Here is a 23202-nt window from a genome sequence, read left to right as displayed (position 1 = left end):
TCACTGGCTGCACATGCACCATAGAAAGCAATCACTGGCTGCGCATGTACCATAGAAAGCAATCACTGGCAGCACATGCACCATAGAAAGCAATCACTGGCTGCGCATGTACCATAGAAAGCAATCACTGGCAGCACATGCACCATAGAAAGCAATCAATGGCTGCGCATGTACCATAGAAAGCAATCACTGGCTGTGCATGTACCATAGAAAGCAATCACTGACTGTGCATCATAGAAAGCAATCACTGACTGCACATGCACCATAGAAAGCAATCACTGACTGCACATGCACCATAGAAAGCAATCACTGGCTGCACATGCACCAAAGAAAGTAATTACTGGCTGCGCATGTACCATAGAAAGCAATCAATGGCGGCACATGCACCATAGAAAGCAATCACTGACTGCACATGCACCATAGAAAGCAATTACTGGCTGCACATGCACCATAGAAAGCAATCGCTGACTGCACATACATCATAGAAAGCAATCTCTGACTGCACAAGCACCATAGAAAGAAATCACTGACTGCACATGCACCATAGAAAGCAATTACTGGCTGCACATGTACCATAGAAAGCAATCACTGACTGCACATGCACCATAGAAAGCAATTACAGGCTGCACATGTACCATAGAAAGCAATCACTGGCTGCGCATGTACCATAGAAAGCAATCAATGGCTGCACATGCACCATAGAAAGCAATCACTGACTGCACATACACCATAGAAAGCAATCACTGGCTGCAAACATGCACCATAGAAAGCAATCACTGGCTGCGCATGTACCATAGAAAGCAATCACTGGTTGCGCATGTACCATAGAAAGCACTCACTGGCTGCGCATGCACCATAGAAAGCAATCACTGGCTGCACATGCACCATAGAAAGCAATCACTAGCTGCACATGCACCATAGAAAGCAATCACTGGCTGCGCATGTACATAGAAAGCAATCACTGGTTGCGCATGTACCATAGAAAGCACTCACTGGCTGCGCATGCACCATAGAAAGCAATCACTGGCTGCGCATGCACCATAGAAAGCAATCACTGGCTGCGCATACACCTTAGAAAGCAATCACTGACTGCGCATGTACCATAGAAAGCAATCACTGGCTGCGCATGTACCATAGAAAGCAATCACTGGCTGCGCATGTACCATAGAAAGCAATCACTGGCTGCGTATGCACCATATAAAGCAATCGCTGACTGCAGATGCACCATAGAAAGCAATCACTGGCTGCACATGCACCATAGAAAGCAATCACTGGCTGCACATGCACCATGGAAAGCAATCACTGGCTGCAAGTGCACCATAGAAAGCAATCACTGGCTGAGCGTGCTCCATAGAAATCAATCGCTGACTGCACATGCATCATAGAAAGCAATCTCTGACTGCACATGCACCATAGAAAGCAATCGCTGACTGCACATATACCATAGAAAGCAATCGCTGAGTGCACATGCACCATAGAAAGCAATCGCTGACTGCACATGCACCATAGAAAGCAATCACTGGCTGCACATGCACCGTGGAAAGCAATCACTGGCTGTGCATGCATCATAGAAAGCAATCACTGACTGCACATACATCATAGAAAGCAATCTCTGACGGCACATGCACCATAGAAAGCAATCACTAGCTGCACATGCACCATAGAAACCAATCACTGGCTGCGCATGTACCATAGAAAGCAATCACTGGCTGCACATGTAACATAGAAAGCAATCACTGGCTGCACATATACCATAGAAAGCAATCACTGACTGTGCATCATAGAAAGCAATCACTGACTGCACATACACCATAGAAAGCAATCACTGACTGCACATGCACCATAGAAAGCAATCACTGGCTGCACATGCACCATAGAAAGCAATCACTGGCTGCACATGCACCATAGAAAGCAATTACTGGCTGCACATGTACCATAGAAAGCAATCACTGGCTGCACATGTAACATAGAAAGCAATCACTGGCTGCACATGCACCATAGAAAGCAATTACTGGCTGCGCATGTACCATAGAAAGCAATCACTGGCTGCACATGTAACATAGGAAGCAATCACTGGCTGCACATATACCATAGAAAGCAATCACTGGCTACACATGCTCCATAGAAAGCAATCACTGGCTGCGCATGCACCATAGAAAGCGATCGCTGACTGCAAATGCATCATAGAAAGCATTCTCTGACTGCGCATGAACCATAGAAGCAATCGCTGACTGCACATATACCATAGCAAGCAATCGCTGACAGCACGTGCACCATAGAAAGCAATTGCTGACTGCACATGCACCATGGAAAGCAATCACTGTCTGCACATGCACCGTAGAAAGCAATCACTGGCTGCACATGCACCGTAGAAAGCAATCACTGACTGTGCATGCATCATAGAAAGCAATCGCTGACTGCACATGCACCATAGAAAGCAATCGCTGGCTGCACATACACCATAGAAAGCAATCGCTGACTGCACATGCATCATAGAAAGCAATCTCTGACTGCACATGTACCATAGAAAGCAATCACTAGCTGCACATTCACCATAGAAAGCAATCACTAGCTGCACATGCACCATAGAAAGCAATCAATAGCTGCGCATGCACCATAGAAAGCAATCGCTGACTGCACATACATCATAGAAAGCAATCACTGACTGCACATGCACCATAGAAAGCAATCACTGGCTGCGCATGCACCATAGAAAGCAATTCCTATCTGCGTATGCACCATAGAAAGCAATCACAGGCTGCACATGCACCATAGAAAGCAATCACTGGCTGCACATGCACCATAGAAAGCAATCACTGGCTGCACATGTACCATAGAAAGCAATCACTGGCTGCGCATGTACCATAGAAAGCAATCAATGGCTGCACATGCACCATAGAAAGCAATCACTGACTGCACATGCACCATAGAAAGCAATTACTGGCTGCACATGCACCATAGAAAGCAATCGCTGACTGCACATACATCATAGAAAGCAATCTCTGACTGCACATGCACCATAGAACGAAATCACTGACTGCACATGCACCATAGAAAGCAATTACTGGCTGCACATGTACCATAGAAAGCAATCACTGACTGCACATGCACCATAGAAAGCAATTACAGGCTGCACATGTACCATAGAAAGCAATCACTGGCTGCGCATGCACCATAGAAAGGAATCACTAACAGCACATATACCATAGAAAGCAATTACTGGCTGCGCATTCACCATAGAAAGCAATTACAGGCTGCACATGTACCATAGAAAGCAATCAATGGCTGCACATGCACCATAGAAAGGAATCACTAACTGCACATATACCATAGAAAGCAATTACTGGCTGCGCATGTACCATAGAAAGCAATCACTGGCTGCACATGTACCATAGAAAGCAATCACTAGCTGCACATGCACCATAGAAAGCAATCACTAGCTGCGTATGCACCATATAAAGCAATCGCTGACTGCAGATGCACCATAGAAAGCAATCACTGGCTGCACATGCACCATAGAAAGCAATCACTGGCTGCACATGCACCATGGAAAGCAATCACTAGCTGCACATGCACCATGGAAAGCAATCACTAGCTGCACATGCACCATAGAAAGCAATCACTGGCTGCAAATGCACCATAGAAAGCAATCACTGGCTGCACATGTACCATAGAAAGCAATCACTGGCTGCACATGCACCATAGAAAGCAATCACTGGCTGCGCATGTACCATAGAAAGCAATCACTGGTTGCGCATGTACCATAGAAAGCACTCACTGGCTTCGCATGCACCATAGAAAGCAATCACTGGCTGCACATGCACCATAGAAAGCAATCACTGCCTGCACATGCACCATAGAAAGCAATCACTGGTTGCGCATGCACCATAGAAAGCAATCACTGGCTGCGCATGCACCATAGAAAGCAATCACTGGCTGCGCATGCACCTTAGAAAGCAATCACTGACTGCGCATGTACCATAGAAAGCAATCACTGGCTGCGCATGTACCATAGAAAGCAATCACTGGCTGCGTATGCACCATATAAAGCAATCGCTGACTGCAGATGCACCATAGAAAGCAATCACTGGCTGCACATGCACCATAGAAAGCAATCACTGGCTGCACATGCACCATGGAAAGCAATCACTGGCTGCAAGTGCACCATAGAAAGCAATCACTGGCTGAGCGTGCACCATAGAAAGCAATCGCTGACTGCACATGTATCATAGAAAGCAATCTCTGACTGCACATGCACCATAGAAAGCAATCGATGACTGCACATGCACCATAGAAAGCAATCGCTGAGTGCACGTATACCATAGAAAGCAATCGCTGAGTGCACATGCACCATAGAAAGCAATCGCTGACTGCACATGCACCATAGAAAGCAATCGCTGGCTGCACATGCACCGTGGAAAGCAATCACTGGCTGCGCATGCATCATAGAAAGCAATCGCTGACTGCACATGCACCACAGAAAGCAATCACTGGCTGCACATGCACCACAGAAAGCAATCGCTGACTGCACATACATCATAGAAAGCAATCTCTGACTGCACATGCACCATAGAAAGCAATCACTAGCTGCACATGCACCATAGAATCCAATCACTGAATGCGCACGTACCATAGAAAGCAATCACTGGCTGCGCATGTAACATAGAAAGCAATCACTGGCTGCACATACACCATAGAAAGCAATCACTGACTGCACATACACCATAGAAAGCAATCACTGACTGCACATGCACCATAGAAAGCAATCACTGGCTGCTCATGCACCATTGAAAGCAATTACTGGCTGCACATGTACCATAGAAAGCAATCACTGGCTGCACATGTAACATAGAAAGCAATTACTGGCTGCACATGCACCATAGAAAGCAATCACTGGCTGCACATGCACCATAGAATGCAATCACTGGCTGCACATGTACCATAGAAAGCAATCACTGGCTGCACATGCACCATAGAAAGCAATCACTGACTGCACATATACCATAGAAAGCAATCACTGGCTGCACATGCACCATAGTAAGCAATCACTGACTGCACATGCACCATAGAAAGCAATCGCTGACTGCACATACATCATAGAAAGCAATCTCTGACTGCACATGCACCATAGAAAGAAATCACTGACTGCACATGCACCATAGAAAGCAATCACTGACTGCACATGCACCATAGAAAGCAATCACTGACTGCACATGCACCATCGAAAGCAATTACTGGCTGCACATGTACCATAGAAAGCAATCACTGACTGCACATGCACCATAGAAAGCAATTACTGGCTGCACATGTATCATAGAAAGCAATCACTGGCTGCACATGTACCATAGAAAGCAATCACTGGCTGCGCATGTACCATAGAAAGTAATGAATGGCTGCACATGCACCATAGAAAGCAATCACTGGCTGCACATGTAACATAGGAAGCAATCACTGGCTGCACATATACCATAGAAAGCAATCACTGGCTACACATGCTCCATAGAAAGCAATCACTGGCTGTGCATGCACCATAGAAAGCGATCGCTGACTGCACATGCATCATAGAAAGCATTCTCTGACTGCGCATGAACCATATAAAGCAATCGCTGACTGCACATATACCATAGCAAGCAATCGCTAACAGCACATGCACCATAGAATGCAATCGCTGACTGCACATGCACCATGGAAAGCAATCACTGGCTGCACATGCACCATAGAAAGCAATCACTGGCTGTGCATGCATCATAGAAAGCAATCGCTGACTGCACATGCACCATAGAAAGCAATCGCTGGCTGCACATGCACCATAGAAAGCAATCGCTGACTGCACATGCATCATAGAAAGCAATCTCTGACTGCACATGCACCTTAGAAAGCAATCAATGACTGCACATGCACCATAGAAAGCAATCTCTGGCTGCGTATGCACCATAGAAAGCAATCACTGGCTGCACATGCAACATAGAAAGCAATCACTGGCTGCTCATGCACCATAGAAAGCAATCACTGACTGCACATGTACCATAGTCAGCAATCGCTGGCTGCATATGTACCATAGAAAGCAATCACTAGCTGCACATTCACCATAGAAAGCAATCACTAGCTGCACATGCACCATAGAAAGCAATCAATAGCTGCGCATGCACCATAGAAAGCAATCGCTGACTGCACATACATCATAGAAATCAATCACTGGCTGCGCATGCACCATAGAAAGCAATTCCTATCTGCGTATGCACCATAGAAAGCAATCACTGGCTGCACATATACCATAGAAAGCAACTGCTGACTGCACATGCACCATAGAAAGCAATTCCTATCTGCGTATGCACCATGGAAAGCAATCACTGGCTGCACATGCACCATAGAAAGCAATTGCTGGCTGCATATGCACCATAGAAAGCAATTCCTATCTGTGTATGCACCATAGAAAGCAATTGCTGGCTGCATATGCACCATAGAAAGCAATTCCTATCTGCGTATGCACCATGGAAAGCAATCACTGGCTGCACATGCACCATAGAAAGCAATTGCTGGCTGCGTATGCACCATAGAAAGCAATTCCTATCTGCCTATGCACCATAGAAAGAAATCGCTGACTGCACATGCACCATAGAATGCAATCACTGGCTGCGCATGCACCATAGAAAGCAATCACTGGCTGCGCATGCACCATTGAAAGCAATCACTGGCTGCAGATGCTCCATAGAAAGCAATCACTGACTGCACATGCACCATAGTCAGCAATCACTGGCTGCACATACACCATAGAAAGCAATCACTGGCTGCACATGCACCATAGAAAGCAATCACTGACTGCACATGTACCATAGTCAGCAATCCTGCACATGCACCATAGAAAGCAATCACTGGCTGCGCATGCACCATAGAAAGCAATCACTGGCTGCGCATGCACCATAGAAAGCAATCACTGGCTGCGCATGCACCATAGAAAGCAATCTCTGGCTGCGCATGCACCATAGAAAGCAATCACTGACTGCACATATACCATAGAAAGCAATTGCTGACTGCACATACATCATAGAAAGCTATCACTGACTGCACATGCACCATAGAAAGCAATCACTGGCTGCGCATGCACCATAGAAAGCAATCACTGGCTGCGCATGCACCATAGAAAGCAATCACTGGCTGCGCATGCACCATAGAAAGCAATCACTGGCTGCGCATGCACCATAGAAAGCAATCACTGGCTGCGCATGCACCATAGAAAGCAATCACTGGCTGCGCATGCACCATAGAAAGCAATTGCTGACTGCACATACATCATAGAAAACAATCACTGGCTGCGTATGCACCATAGAAAGCAATCACTGGCTGCACATGCACCATAGAAAGCAATCACTGGCTGCTCATACACCATAGAAAGCAATCACTGGCTGCGCATATACCATAGAAAGCAATTCCTATCTGCGTATGCACCATGGAAAGCAATCACTGGCTGCACATGCAGCATAGAAAGCAATTGCTGGCTGCACATGCACCATAGAAAGCAATTCCTAACTGTGCATGAAATATAGAAAGCCATCGCTGGCTGCACATGCACCTGACGTGCAACCTGCAAGGTGCAAAATCTTTTTAGTAACAGTATTATAAAAGACCCAGGAGTTAGTTTACTCTCTGGTTTATTCAGGGCCAGTGCAAGGTTTCTTGGCACCCCAGGCATTTCTTCAGCCTTGCGCCCCCCACCCTCGGATAGCTACACAATCCCTAATACAGTGCCCCCAGTAGTGTCCCCCTATGCAGTGCTCCCAGTAGTGGTCCCCCTATGCAGTGCCACTTATATAATGCCCCCAGTAGTAGTCCCACCTACGTATTGCCCCAGGTAGTGGTCCCCTCATATGCAGTGCCCTTTATATAATACCCCCCAGTAGTAGTAGCCCCCCCTGTGGAGTGCCCCCAGTAGTAGCCCCCCATGCAGTACCCCCAGTAGTAGCCCCCCCAGCAGTGCCCCCAGTAGTAACCTCCCCCCCAGCAATGCCCCAGTAGTAATAGTGCCCCCAGTAGTAGCCTCCCCCCAGCAGTAGTTGTGCCCACAGTAGTAGCCTCCCCCCAGCAATACCCCCATAGTAATCGCTCCCCCGGTAGTGATCCCCCCCAGCAGTGCCCTCAGTAGTAATCATTCGGTGTCCCCAGTAGTAGCCACCCCCCAGCAGTGCCCCCAGTAGTAGTCGTGCGGTGTCCCCAGTAGTAGTCTCCCCCCAGCAGTGCCCCCAGTAGTGATCGCCCCCCCAGCAGTAGTCCCAGCCAATCACACACATAAAAAATAAAAAAAAACTCCACTTACCTTAATCCCCGCTCCGGTGTCCGCTCCTCTGTACCCTGGGCGGGTCTGCTCTGCATTATGAGAGAGATGTCATGACGTCTCTCCCATTACCCACTGCAGGAGCCGGAAGATGGCTCTGGCAGTGGGCGCAGCAGCAGCCGATGAGAGTCTGTCTGACTCTCATCGGCTGCTAAAACAAACAGCTGCCGGCGGCTGTGTGTTTGTTATACTAATAGTGTAATGCGGACGGCACTTATGTGCTGTCCACACTACCACCCTGCAGTGGCCGGCGCTGGGTTTATTATGCAGTTTGTTACCCATACATGAGATGAGGTTTCCAGATCTACACTGTCAGGCCTCTCTTAGTGTCCCTGGTAATTGAGTATCAGAAAAAATATATGACAAAAAAGTATTGCATCCATAATATATAAAAGAACTGTTGCCTAACAAATAAATGATGCCCTTGATAATATAGAAATGAATCTTGTCCCTGATTATAAAGACATTCATTGTTTCCCTGATTTTAAAGAAATAATCCACCTGATCCTAAAGAAATAAATCTTCCCTGTGACTAATAATTAGGTTTTGCCGCCGCTGAAGAAAAAAATGCTGCTCCCATAATATATAGTTACCTAACATCTTTATTCTTTCTTGTTCTGATCTAATTCAGGGGGAGGATTGTAATCCATATGGGAAAGAATAAAAACACATGGGGAAGATTCAATTAGTTACGGGTTGAGTTGCGCAATCTTTTTGGTAAAGTGCTTGCAGTTATTTTATTACAAACCCACGAGCAGCAATGAAGCTAATGCTTATTTATGTTTGCTCCCCCCATAGGTATGAGCAGGAATGAGCATCATCTGTGGTGTCTGGGCTGCTCTTGGTTCTGTAATTGAATAGCTCTGGGTACTATACCTGGGGAAACAGACCACTAATTGAATCTTCCTCATGGAATGAATGGTCCTACTCTATGGAGCACCCAACTGCAGGGGCTTAGCTAGTGGGTGCATGGCGTTCTATTGCTATGGAGTGTGGAGGCTTAGGGGGCCAGAGACCCCTGCACCCAGCTCACATTGGCATCGAACAGTGCGGTAAGAACAGCTGACACAGTATTGAATACCAAAATGGACAGTCTACAAAATACTTTCCATGATTCTAGTGTAATTAATACTGTGTATTGTATACACTAGCCCATGGCAAGTACTTTGTAGTCTGTCCCGTTCCACCACCCCTGCCTCACAGTGGTTCACGTGCAGCAGATTTGATGTGCAGAGCACATGGGGTAGAAAGCATCCAAGGTCAAGAACCATGGTACAGTAAGCAGGTGCACTCCAATGTGAACTGAGGGCACTTTGGCATAATGTGAACTGGGGGCACTGTGTGGCATAATTCGAACTGAGGCACCATGTTGTATAATGTAAACGGGATGTACTGTATAGTATAAAACAGGGGTCAGGGGAACTTTTTTACCTTTTACCCCAAAATATATTTAGATACGCCGACGTTACCCCCTTGATTTGAAAGGAAGGAAATCATATAGTAGTGCCCTCATATAATGACCCCATAGTTATGCCCCTGTTGTAGTGCCCCCATATAATGCCCCTGTAGTAGTGCCCCCATAGTTATTCCCCTGTAGTAGTGCCCCCATATAGTGCCCCTGTAGTAGTGCCCCCATATAATGCCCCTGTAGTAGTGTCCCCATATAATGCCCCTGTAGTGCCGCTTGTACAAAAAAAACCACCTTAATCCCCGCTCCTGCATCCGCCGCCCTCCTGTCCGCCCGGCTGCTCCTCATATCAGCGGGCGTCCGGCTTAGAGCCTCCCTGCGGCACAGCCGGGCATGCATATGAATCATTCTATATTATAGAATGATTCGTATGCATGCCCGGCTGTCTGTCCATTACCCCTAGGAATTTAAATTTTACCCATGTGGGGTAATTTACCCCTGTTCCCCGGCCACTGGTATAATGTAAACTGAGACACTACAATCAGGCATTAATTACTGCTTCTGAGAGCTGTGTCTCTGTAGAAGTATTGGGAGTTATTTTGCTATGGGGCCCTCAAAATTATAGTTACACCCTGACCATACATAAAATGAATTAAGCTCCAGTGATAGTGGATTGTTATTAGCTGGGTAGCCAATCAGGAGCTGTCTCTTATACTGTCAGCCAATCACACATTAGAGCAGCTGCATATCCCAAATACTTCAAGTCTCTTTCTGCAAAGTGGAAAACAAGGTGCAATTCTTTGTCTAATGCACACTTAGCAAAGACTCCTCTCATCAGTATCTGCAAACTTTTACCTTCAGCAATGCAGGTACTGAGAGGGGGAGGAGGGTGGTGTATATTTTGAAGTACCTGTCCCAGGCCCACTTGGAACTGGTGATTAGACCCTTATCCTCCATGGTCCCAGATAAATTGGATTATGGGTGAGGGAAGGTGCCTGCAGAACAAAAGCTTCTTATTGGTATTTTTCTTTTTCAGTAATCCAACAGGTAATACACAATCACTGTGATACAACAATGCATTTGCCTTTATATTCCTGTGCTGCTTATGAGGATGACTCTGTAATATTTCCTCTAGGTCCTGCTGGCTGCAGATTCCTATGGTAGTCACCATTTGGCCGTTAAAGTCATGAGCAAGAGAGAGCTGCTAGCGGAGGGCGAGGAGGATATGGTGTTTGTGGAGAGGAGGATATTAGAACTTGCATCGGGAAGCGCCTTCCTTATCCATGGGTACTTTGCTTTCCAGACCAAGGTACTGCTGTCACTATCTCTGTATTGCTAAATATACATGTATATACCATGCAGGGCCGTTTCTAGGGGCGGGCGACCCGTGCAATCGCACGTGGCACTCCACCCTGACCCTTCAGACAGTCGGCCAGTGGCAGCATCAGCAACCATTGCCCAGCGCTCACCGCCACCCCTTCCCTACCTCCAGTGTCATGGATGGGTGGGGATGCGACGAAGAGGGAAAGACTGGAGTCCATTCTCTCCCTGTTTGTCACGTCCCCGCCCACCCATGATGCGGCTGCATCATGACGTGAAAGCCACAACCCGGACGCTGAGGAGCCTGGGCGCCATTTCGTGAGGGGATGCCGGAGTGTGACTGCCTGGCTGGACTGCAGTGGTGATGACAGACGCCGGAGCACGGCACGCAGGCAGCAGAGAGAGGTTTCCATTTCCTCAGAGCTAAACATTTTGAATGTTCGCACTGGGAGCCAGATTGGCTAGAAACTGCCCTGATACCATGGGATGGGTATAGGATCTGGCGCTTAGGATCCCGACGGGCAAAATGCAGAGGGCGGCATCCCGCCAGGGTTAGGACACCGACACCTGTCTGTAAGTATCCTAACCCTCTCACTACCCTAACTCTCCCTCCCCTGAACCTAAACTCCCCCCCAGTGCCTAAACCTAAGCTTCCCCTACTCGCACCCTAAACCTAACCATAACTCTCCCCCAAGTGCCTAAACAAAACCCCTAACACTCCCCCCAACCCTGCTACTTACCTTTGGGATAACGGCGGTTGGGAATCTGGCACCGGTATTCTAAACGCCGGCATCCCCTGTGTTGGGATACTGAACATATCCCTTATACCATGTATCCTCAATTTCTTCTGCTGTGACTTTTCTTTCCTAGAAAGCAAATCTCATCTAATAATTTCCAGAAATCCTGGTATTCTGTGTCTACAACACTTGGTGATATAGAAGTTATTGAAAATAGACAAGAGAATTTAATGTTGTACCTGATTGTATGTCTGTCACATCAGACTAATTAAGTGCTTCCTGCAGTATTATATTCATGTACACATCAATTTTGTATCTCCTGCCATATCTACTCCAGTGCTGGGACCTGGCTGTTTACTTGGCCTAAATATGTCACAGACCTTCGCCGATAATCATTTAATAGTGGGGTTATCTGAGGGGCTGCAGTTACTGGGCTGATAAATGGGAGGACATAGCAGGTGATGAGTATGGGATATCCTAACATAGAAATACCAATAAGAGCCAGCTGTCCACTATTCTATTTATCATATAGTCAGGATGTATTACTTATCAGGGGCGTAAGTAGACCCTTGTGGGCCCCATAGCAAAATTTTTAAGACTTTCCCCAACTCAGGTGTCAACCAGAGTGTGTATATATATATATATATATATATATGTGTATATAAGTGTATAAACAAATATATAAATAACCTGAGTGACATTAACACAGGTGTGGGCAGCCTGTGGATTGTCAGTAGAGGCAGAGAAGACCCACAAACACAAGTCTGCACTGTAGGTACTTGCTGGGACATGTAGTGTCACACAAGCCTATATAGTGGTAGAGGGAGGAGTAACACTGTAGTTGCCATAGATGCAACCAGTGAGCTGCCAGGTAGACAGGTGATGCCCTGACATCCAGTCACCAGCCATAACACGTATGTGACCCAGTGCAGAGGGGGTTGGGGGACACTCACCAGATTCAGGGGACTTACCATCACTTCAGTAGAGCCCCACCAGATGTAGAGAAAGGCTGTTAGACAGGGGGGGGGGCTTGTGTACGGGGCCAGTCAGTGACTCCTGCAGCAGCAGCAGGAACAACAACTTCCTCATCTCACCCGCCCCTCTGGCATGACGTCACTGAAAAAAACTTGGCAGGGTGCAGACAGAGCTGGCCCTAGCCCAATTTTTTGGGTAAGCGAATATATTAATTGGCACCTGGCACCCCACTGTTTATTTTTTCACTTGCTTTGGCACGCACACGATAATATTAAAGGGCCAACGTCTCGTTGGAAGAGCCTTACCCATGAGCCACATCCACTTTTTGGCACCCTGGATGCATGCACAGCGCTCCGGAAGCTGCTGGGCATGCCCCCAGTCCCATAGGCGAAACTAGAGATCTGGTAATGGGTGGTCCCAGTTTTAGCACCATGTCAGATATTGGAAAAAAAACACCAGTGGCGTCCTTCCCCATGGTGTCACCAGGTGCAGGGAGGTATGTTGTGCATAGCCGTGAGCCGTCAAAAAGGGGGTGTGGCCTCGTGAACAGGGGGTGTGGTCACTTGAGAAGGGGGAATGGCCTCGCAGCCTGAACCCCAGTGGTCTGGTGTGTGGAAGAAGTACGGGTGAGCACTGTGCAGTGCCGGCTCCCTCACACTGTCAGGAGCCTAGTGCTGCATTTAATACTACAGTGCAGCACTCGGCTGCTGTCACCTTGGTGTCACCCCTAGGCAGGTTTTTGGGACCCCAGTCAGTTTGAAAGTCTTTTCTTACCTGTATGGTGGTTTCTCTGCAACGGGGAACATCTGAGGAATTTGAGCCTCACTGGGCAGCGTCTTCAGCCGGTATTCACTATTCATGTAGGAGATCACATTGTCTGGAAGATGCCTGTTTAGGTAGAAATATAACCCATGTCATCATCATAACCAGATAATATATACTGTAGTAACAGAAGCTTTTGTGCAGGAAAAATGTGAATTTCCCTGATCAAACTTCTGTGTCTCTCCAGGCACCCCTTTGTTACCCCAGACCCCCCAATGTCTCCATCCCCAGGACCTCTGTGGTTCTCCAGTCTCTCTGTGTCTCTTTATCTCCAGGCCTCCATGTCTCTATCTCCAGGCCCCAATCCCAGTGTGTGTCTCTCTGCCCCAGTGTGTGTCTAAGCCCCATTTCCCCGACCCCAGTGTGCGTCTTTGTCCCAGTGCGTCTGTCAGCCCCATTCCCCCGGCCCCAGTGTGTGTCTCTCAGCCCCATTCCCCCGGCCCCAGTGTGCGTCTCTCTGCCCCATTCCCCCAGCCACAGTGTCCGTCAGCATCATTCCCCAGCCCATGTCACCCCAGCCCTGTGTTAACTCCAACCACCCCAGCCCTTTGCAGTTAGCTCCAACCTCCCCCCAGCCCCCTGTGCAGTCAGCTCCAATCCCCCACAGCCCTGTGAAGTCGGCTCCAACCATACCCCCCAGCCCACTGTGCAGTAAGCTCCAATCCCCCCTCAGCCCTGTGCCGTCAGCTCTATTCCCCCCCACCAGCCCTGTGCAGTTAGCTCCAACCTTCCTCCCCAGCCCCCTGTGCAGTCAGCTCCAATCCCCCCCTCAGCACTTTGCATGGCTCCAATCCCCCCCTCAGCACTGTGCACATCACCAGTCCCCCCTCAGCACTGTGCACAGCTCCAACAATCCTCCCCTCAGCAGTGTGCACAGCTCCAACAATCCCCCCTCACCCCTCAGCACAGCTCCCAACAATCCCCCCTCCCCCCTCAGCACTGTGCACAGCTCCAGTAATCCTCTCTCCCCCCACAGCACTGTGAACAGCTCCAGCAATACCCTCCCTTCCCCCTCAGCACTGTGCACAGCTCCAACAATCCTCCCTCCCCCCTCAGCACCGTACACAGCTCCAACAATCCCCCCCTCAGCACTGTGCACAGCTATAACAATCCCACATCCTCCCTCAACACTGTGCACAGCTCCAATTCCCCCCTCCCCCCTTAGCACTGTGCACAGCTCCAATCCACCCCACCCCCCTCCCTGCAGTCGCCGCCAGCACTTACCTGCTGCTCATCTATTTTGCTGCTTGTGTGAAGAGCTGCTGCTGGGAATGCGCAGCAGCTCCCTCGGAGGCCTTTTTTTTTTTTTTTAAGTGAACTGGGCTAATGGGTGGTCCTGTGCACACCCGGACCACCCACCAGTTTCGCCTATGCCCAGTCCCTCTCTCCAGTGTAGATGCGGCATGCAAGTGCACTGCATTTATTCACCGCTTGCTCTAAGCAGCACTCACAAATAGTATCATCATTGTAGACTACTTGTAGAACCCCTCTCCATTTTCTGCAGCAGCAAAGGCTGCCTGGCAGATTTTGGCCTAGGGGCAAGACCAGACCTTAACACTGGCCCTTGAGCATTGAACCATCCTTAAATAGTGGTTTTAAGTATAAAACACAGTGTGGGCAATTTTATCAAAGGGAGATGAGCCCTTTTGATGGAAAAATGGGTGTTTCTGCTGTCTAAAGGCCTTGTTTTGACTTTGCCCTATATGGGGATACCATCTGCAATAATCCCCATTGGGGGAAAAGTATTTATGAAGATTGAGGCAGTTCTGCCTGTTTTGTTAACAGTATCCAGAAGAAAATATTTAAAAATATACTTTGTGGAACATTTTCATCCAATGCAGGATTGTTTAATCCATTTTTACTAATTGATATAAAAAGAAAGGCTTTTGATAAACATTTTATCACTTTCAGAATATATATATTTACTAGTTGTCCCAACCCACACTGCTTTTCACCTCCATACTAATGCATAATAGTTTATAATTCCATACTAGCACCTGGAATCCTTACACTTTCAAAATAATGTCTGGACATAGTAAAATCTGGTAAATCATTTTTCCATAATAATTCCTGACACCCCTTCATTCATCATGCTAAATCCCTTCATTACCAAATGACGCTGACAACACTATACAGTACATTCATTACCAAACAACAACCAAAAAAATAACCCATGTACACCATATTGATGACTGACTCCCCATAATAAGTCCCTTGTAGACTGTGAACCAGGGACAGACTGGAAACTTAAAGTGGACCTGGAGAAAATCCAGAACCCTATTGACCACCATACCCACCCACTTGCATGTTCTCTACTACACTGAATGTATGCAGACTGGAACAATGAGCTCATGGCTCACACTGGAGGGAGCCATATTCTCAACTTGCTAAGGTGGTTCCTGCTTAAAGCCCCCCCACAAAAACAGCAGATGGATTATGTCCATGTGCCTGGGATGATATGGGCAGCATCAATGACACATGGCACAGTTGAAACAGATCATCAGCACTAGGACAGCCAAAGAAAGGGGGGACATTCTTCTGACCCCTTCAGTCAGTTGTGTTTTTAAGGCCAGTATGCAGTCACCTGTGCATTTAGGTGGGACTGTCCTATGTGGTTCAGGTATTTGGTTTAGCTCAGGGCACAAAGTGCACATGCATATCCTTACACCAGAGGTTTCCAAACATGGTCCTCAAGTTACCCCAAGAGCTCAGGTTTTAGTGATATCCATTGTTGAGCATAGGTGGTTAAATTAAATTAACTGTTGTACTAATTAGGTTACCTGTGGTCAAGCAGGCATATCCTTAAAACTTGGACTGTTCGGGTGCCTTGAGGGCTAAGGCCCTTATTCAGAGCCGAATGCTCTGACCAGAGCACTCGCTCTGAATCAGGGCCCACCTCCATAAATATGGAGCGTCCTCCTGGGCGCTCATATAGCTGTGGGTCACCACCCACAGCCTATACGAGCGTGCAGGATGATGGTCGCGATGGTCTTGACCATCGCGACCATCGCCAGTGCGACCAGAAGCCTGTGGTTGAGTTTTTCAACCGCAAGGCCAGGAGTGATTTTGGCTCTATCAGAGCCAAAATCACTCCCACTGACATCACTAGTGATGTCAGTGGGGCTGGCTTCTGATGGTAGGCGTTCCCTTGGGAACGCCTCCGTCTGGCTGGCACGCCCCCGGCACGCCCACCAAAGGGGGCGTGCTGTCAATCAACATCGACAGCACGCCCCCTTTGATCAGACACAACGAGCGAAGGAAAGTCCTTCGCTCATCGCATCTCGTGCATGCGCACGACGGAGCTCCCTCCATCGTGCGCATGCGCAGTGCACACCATTGACCCTCTTGCGAGTGGACAGCTGCTCGCGAGTTGGTCTGAATGAGGCCCTAAGTTTGGGAACCTCTACCTTACATCATATCCACTTCAACCATCCTTCCTGCATTGTCTGGCTGCACCTGTGTGTAACCCCTAATTGGTAAGCAAGGGACACAACTCCTAATAGGAATCAGGGGGCACATAGAGGAAGGAAAGACCATTGAGGATCAAAGTAAGATAAATAGCAGCATTAGTGGAGAGACTGAGGATACGGATACATATCTCTCTCTATCAGCAAATCAAGAGAAGATAAAAGGGTGGGTATAAATTAAGGATGGAAGAGATAATATGCAGTGCAGGCAGAGCTCTGCACAGTTACCATAGGCTGCCTTGTGAATAGGCTGCTTGTATCTCTCTGTCTGACCTCATTACCATTTTATTGAGCTGCAGCTACCACTCCTGACTGTCACTATCAGGGTTCTGCATGAGAGCCCTCTGGGATCAATTGTGAGTGACTTGGTAAATGTCTTGACCTCACGTACCGTCCTGCCCACCCCGCCCCTGTGCAGCTGTCTATGTTCAACAGCTCACTTGCCTCATCTCCAGCTTCCCTGTCAGGCAGTGTTCCGTCTGACTGCCGGTGTCTGGCTGGTGAACTGTCTGTCACTGGCTGCTGCGCCTCAGCTTCTTGGCCGGCTCCTCACACTGGCAACCACAGCAAGACTCCATGATATCACACTAGCGGGCTGCCATACATAAGCAGAAGGGGGAGGCAGGGCTGAACGGCCACCAAGTTTGTATCTATTTAAGTTTGTAAACGTTGCGGGTAGTGAGACCTAATAAAAAGTGCTTCATCTGCATTGTGACCTGTATTGTCACCAGTGCCCCCTTACATGCAAAGGGGGCAGGTCTGCCGAGCAGCGGAACAGCCAACTGCGTTGCTGCTCAGGCAGCTATGAGTGACAGTAAGTATGCCCGTGGCCCGCCCCGAGCTCAGCTGCTTGCTGCCTTGTGTTAAATAATAAATTAGCATGGTTGCGGACTGCGTACCATGCAGTTTAATTATAGAACTGGCCCTGGGTGCAGGGGGTTGCTTTGCGGGGCCGGCGGGCCCCCTAAGCCGCCGGGCCCCATAACAAGCGCACCACTTGCACCCTCTATAGTTATGCCACTGTTACTTATTATACCACCATCACTGCTATAACATATTCCTCCCTAACCTCTGTAGCAAGACATTACCCCTCCCTCACTGCAGTAACATTTTGTATTTCTTCTCCACCCCTCCCAACTCATACTTACCTACTTATTATTATTATTATTATTATTATTATTATTATTATTATTATCCTTTATTTATATGGCCCCACAAGGGTGCCGCAGCGCCTTACAAAGTACAGAAACAAATGAGCACACAAGACAACAGTTATTAACAGTACAGACAATGCAGGACAAATACAAGATTTATAAACAATGCTGCATAACACCTAAATAAGCGGCAGGGTGTCAGTAACCAAGTTTTAGGTGCCATTGTAAATGTAAGTAAAAGTAAGGCAAGAAGAAGCACGTGAGGAAAGAGGGCCCTGCTCGTGAGAGCTTACATTCTGAGGGGAGGGTCAGACAAACAGGGGTGACACAGATGGGCCAGTTAGTGAGGAAGGAGCATAGAGTAGTGGGTTAGGATGAGCTCTGGAAAGCATTGAGGAAGAAATGGGTCTTGCAAGCCCATTTGAATATTAAGAGCCAGGAAGCCAAGTGTTGGAGGAATTTTGAAGGAAGGCCAGGGAGACAAAAATAACTTTTACATTGTCCTCTCCGGGAGAAGCAAGAAAGGAGATGCAGGTGGGCAGTAATGGCCAGGGACACACTATGTCTATCAGTAGGCCCCATTATGACAAAATGCTGTGAAACGCACAAATTTGAATAGGGGCAGACCAAATGATGCATTTATCATATAATTGTGTCAAAAAGCCCCGCACCCTACTGACGGACGGTGGATTTGCGGTAAAATTTTCCGCAATCTGCCAACTTTACAAGTCAGTGGGTGGGTGGGATTCGGGAGAAGTGCCTACTGTTACAGGGATGCGGGAGGACTACCTGAAAAATCGTGAGTCTCCCGCAGGTTCCAAGACTAGGCAAGTATGTCCCAACTATGCAGTAACACATTCCCCTATATATCACTTACCTGTCCTCCCATGTGGTAACCATGCTCTGCTCTAGGACAGTAATGGTCTGGGGGCATATCACAGTGTAGCACATTCATTCTTGCTGCGTGACTGACATTACTTATAAAAGGCCTTATTGCAGCTGTGTGGGTGATTGCAGAAAGCCAAACTCAGACTCAGGACCATGCAGGAAAGGACAATTACAGGGAGACAGCGGTATTTCTGACCAGGTATCCGTGTATCTGTCCTGCTTCCTGCAGGAAGAAAAGAGCGGCTTTATCTGTGTTATGTAGCCCATAGATTTGGGATCAGTGCTATGTGGCCCATAGATTGGGGATCAGTGCTATGTGGCCCATATATTGGGGATCAGTGCTATGTGGCCCATAGATTGGGGATCAGTGCTATGTGGCCCATAGATTGGGGATCAGTGCTATGTGGCCCATAGATTGGGGATCAGTGCTATGTGGCCCATAGATTGGGGATCAGTGCTATGTGGCCCATAGATTGGGGATCAGTGCTATGTGGCCCATAGATTGGGGATCGGTGCCATTGATAACAGCTTCTAATGCTAATGTAGTTTTGTGGCCCTTCTGCAATTACTCATTAATTGTGATGTTTTGCTTTAGATGCTTGAATTATTATCAATGTTTGCATGTAGGACAACTTATTTCCTTTTCTAATTTGTCATTGTAAAAATAAACATTTTACTGGTGTGATGTATTAAGAACTTCACTGTAAAAACACTATAGAGCTTTAATTCAGTGTGATACTTCTTATTACCAGTTCTCCTACCCACTGTATGTTCTCCTTGTCCTCCCTATGACTGTCCATTATATTCCCAAGAGGAGAAAATAAGGGAAAAACATTTTTAAAAATGCAAAACTCATATAATTTCTGTTTATTTATTATTGGTAAATAGATGACATTTCCCCACAGTCCAATTTGTTCCCTCCTGGCTTCCCCGACATGTGTAATGATACTACTGCTTCTTCCATAAACAGGAGCATGTGCTTCTTGGCATGGAGTACGCATGTGGTGGGGATTTCCATCAGCTCCTCACAAGGGAAGGCCGCCTTGACATCCCCAGTGCAAGGTGAGGATATAGAATGATATCTTGTAAACACAACTAGATAGAGGATGGACTTAATGAACGTTTTCATCTGATGTATAGAAATAGATAACACATAAATTACATCTGTGTTATATCTTAGAATAGGGATATCAGTAATATTATCCTGGAATAACAGCTGTGACATAATTGTAAAGCTGTTTTATCAAAGTGTGCAAACATGTCACCGATCATAGCTAAGTCTTATGCTACGTACACACTGGAGCGATGTGTACCCAGATAATATGGCAGCCGATGGGCCGACATATCGTATCCATGGTACACATCAAAACTATGTAATGAGGGACGAAATTATACCTTGTTCTGTCCTTCGTTACTTTGCATGGCACCACATGTGATATCGTCCTGTTGGCCATTCAGCATGGCCGACCAGAAGATATCGCTAACGACCTCGGGAGCGTGCAGATTAGCCATACACAGTAAACAATCCTGCCGATATGTTTTTCCGATTTGTCCGGAAGCTACATTTGGGCCCGAAATCACTTCAGTGTGCACCCAGCTGTATATAAATATAATGGTCAGCAAAATGAAAGGGAAGATTTAATAAGGTGTAGTTTAGTATGTGTTTTTAAAACCACTACTCATCAGATGTGGTTTTCAGAAGCAAACTGTTGCATTTACTATTGGTGTGGTTTGAAACTCACTTTACATCCAATGTGTAGCAGTTTGCAAACCCCTAAACCACATGCGGTTTTACCCCAGCCTACCTGAGGGTAGAGTTGGGCTGCTTGCAGTCACCCTGGTCATTGAGTCCCTCCTTGACCACTAGTATATATCTGGTTGGCGCTACTACTAATATAACAATGGCTATGGAATCTCTCTCTTCCCCCTCTACCTCGCTCCTCTCTCTCTTTCTCTCTCTCCCTCTCATCTTTCTTCTTCCTCCCCCCTCTCTCTCTTTCTTTCTCTCTCCCTCTCCTCTATCTCTCTTCTTCCTCCCCCCTCTCTCGCTTCCCCTCCTCTCTCTATTCCCCTCCTATGTCTCTCTCATCATTCCATCTCCTCTCCTCCCTCTTCTCTCTCTCACACTCTCTCTCTCTATCACCCTCCTACATCTATATCTCTTACCCTCCTTCCTCCCTCTATAACCCCTCCTCTCTCATTCCCCCTCTCCCTTCTCGCTCTCTCCCTTCCAACCTCTACATCTCTCTTCCCTCACTCTCATTCTCACTCACTCTCTCTCCTCCCCTCCTCTTTCTCCCTCTTCACACTGCTAGAGGGGGTGAGAGGCTGTGTATGTGGCAGCCAGTGTGAGCTGTGAGGGGAGGGTGGGTAGGGCCTTGCTCCAGTTCTCATTGCAATTGCAAATAAATATTTGATAAGTGACTACAATATAGTGCAACATCAGACATGTTCTAATATAAACACACATGGCTAAAAATATAAGATTGTTTTGAGATTCTTGAAATTGTATGTGGACAATCTTAAAACATCAATCTTTTTGGAAATTTTAAAACATTATTTTTTAGGAAATCTGCTTTTCAATGTTTGCATCTGTGACTATGAAATGTTCTCCTACTTACATCTGGTCATGTGGTATAACAGATTATATTATGTTTTCCTCCTTACACCTAGCCATGTGGTGTATCAGATTATGTTATGTTCTCCTCCTTACACCTAGTCATGTGGTATAACAGATTATGTTATGTTCTCCTCCTTTCACCTAGCCATGAGGTATAACAGATTATATTTTGTTCTCCTCCTTATACCTAGCCATGTGGTATAACAGATTATGTTATGTTCTCCTCCTTACACCTAGTTATGTGGTATAACAGATTATATTATGTTCTCCTCCTTACACCTAGGGGTCTATTTACTAAGCAGTGTTAGGAGACAGAGTGAAAAGTGATAAGGTGCCAGCCAATCAGCTCCCAACTGTCATCTCACAGGCTGTGTTTGAAAAATGACAGTTGGGAGCTGATTGGATGGCACCTTATCACTTTTCACTCTGTCTCCTAACACTGCTTAGTAAATAGACTCCCTAGTCATGTGGTATAACTATATTATGTTCTCCTCCTTACATCTAGTCATGTGGTATAACAGATTATATTATGTTCTCCTTACACCTAGCCATGTGGTATAACAAATTATATTATGTTCTCCTCCTTACACCTAGTCATGTGGTATAACAGATTATATTATGTTCTCCTCCTTACACCTAGTCATGTGGTGTATCAGATTATATTATGTTCTCCTCCTTACACCTAGCCATAGCCATGTGGTATAAGATTATGTTATGTTCTCCTCCTTACACCTAGTCATGTGGTGTATCAGATTATATTATGTTCTCATCCTTACACCTAGCCATGTGGTATAACAGATTATATTATGTTCTCCTCCTTACACCTAGCCATGTGGTATAACATATTATATTATGTTCTCCTCCTTACACCTAGTCATGTGGTATAACAAATTATATTCTCCTCCTTACACCTAGCCATGTAGTATAACAAATTATATTCTCCTCCTTACACCTAGCCATGTGGTATATCAGATTATGTTATGTTCTCCTCCTTACACCTAGCCATGTGGTATAACAGATTATATTATGCTCTCCTCCTTACACCTAGCCATGTGGTATATCAGATTATGTTATGTTCTCCTCCTTACACCTAGCCATGTGGTATAACAGATTATATTATGTTCTCCTCCTTACGCCTAGCCATGTGGTATAACAGATTATGTTATGTTCTCCTCCTTACACCTAGCCATGTGGTATAACAAATTATATTATGTTCTCCTCCTTACGCCTAGCCATGTGGTATAACAGATTATATTTTGTTCTCCTCCTTACACCTAGCCATGTGGTATAACAGATTATGTTATGTTCTCCTCCTTACACCTAGCCATGTGGTATAACAGATTATGTTATGTTCTCCTCCTTACACCTAGCCATGTGGTATAACAAATTATATTATGTTCTCCTCCTTACGCCTAGTCATGTGGTATAACAGATTATATTATGTTCTCCTCCTTACACCTAGTCATGTGGTATAACAAATTA

At 46.6% G+C, this 23202-nt stretch overlaps 1 protein-coding gene across 2 annotated transcripts in view; it reads left to right on the top strand.

The window, feature by feature from the left end:
- LOC148511679 (protein kinase C delta type-like) overlaps positions 1-23202 on the top strand; it is a 56384-nt gene that overhangs the window by 13611 nt on the left and 19571 nt on the right. For both annotated transcript variants that reach the window (XM_088482897.1, XM_088482896.1), the window contains exons 4-5: positions 10873-11046; positions 20071-20162. In XM_088482897.1, the coding sequence (XP_088339023.1) occupies positions 10924-11046; positions 20071-20162 (215 nt within the window). In that variant the 5' untranslated portion in view covers positions 10873-10923. The remainder of the gene's footprint in view (positions 1-10872; positions 11047-20070; positions 20163-23202) is intronic.

Source organism: Taudactylus pleione, unplaced genomic scaffold (assembly GCF_031769625.1).
Source record: "Taudactylus pleione unplaced genomic scaffold, aTauple2 ptg000296l, whole genome shotgun sequence".
Lineage (NCBI taxonomy): Eukaryota > Metazoa > Chordata > Amphibia > Anura > Myobatrachidae > Taudactylus > Taudactylus pleione.
Note: the sequence above shows the minus strand (reverse complement) of the source record. Positions and strands in the feature narration are given on the sequence as shown.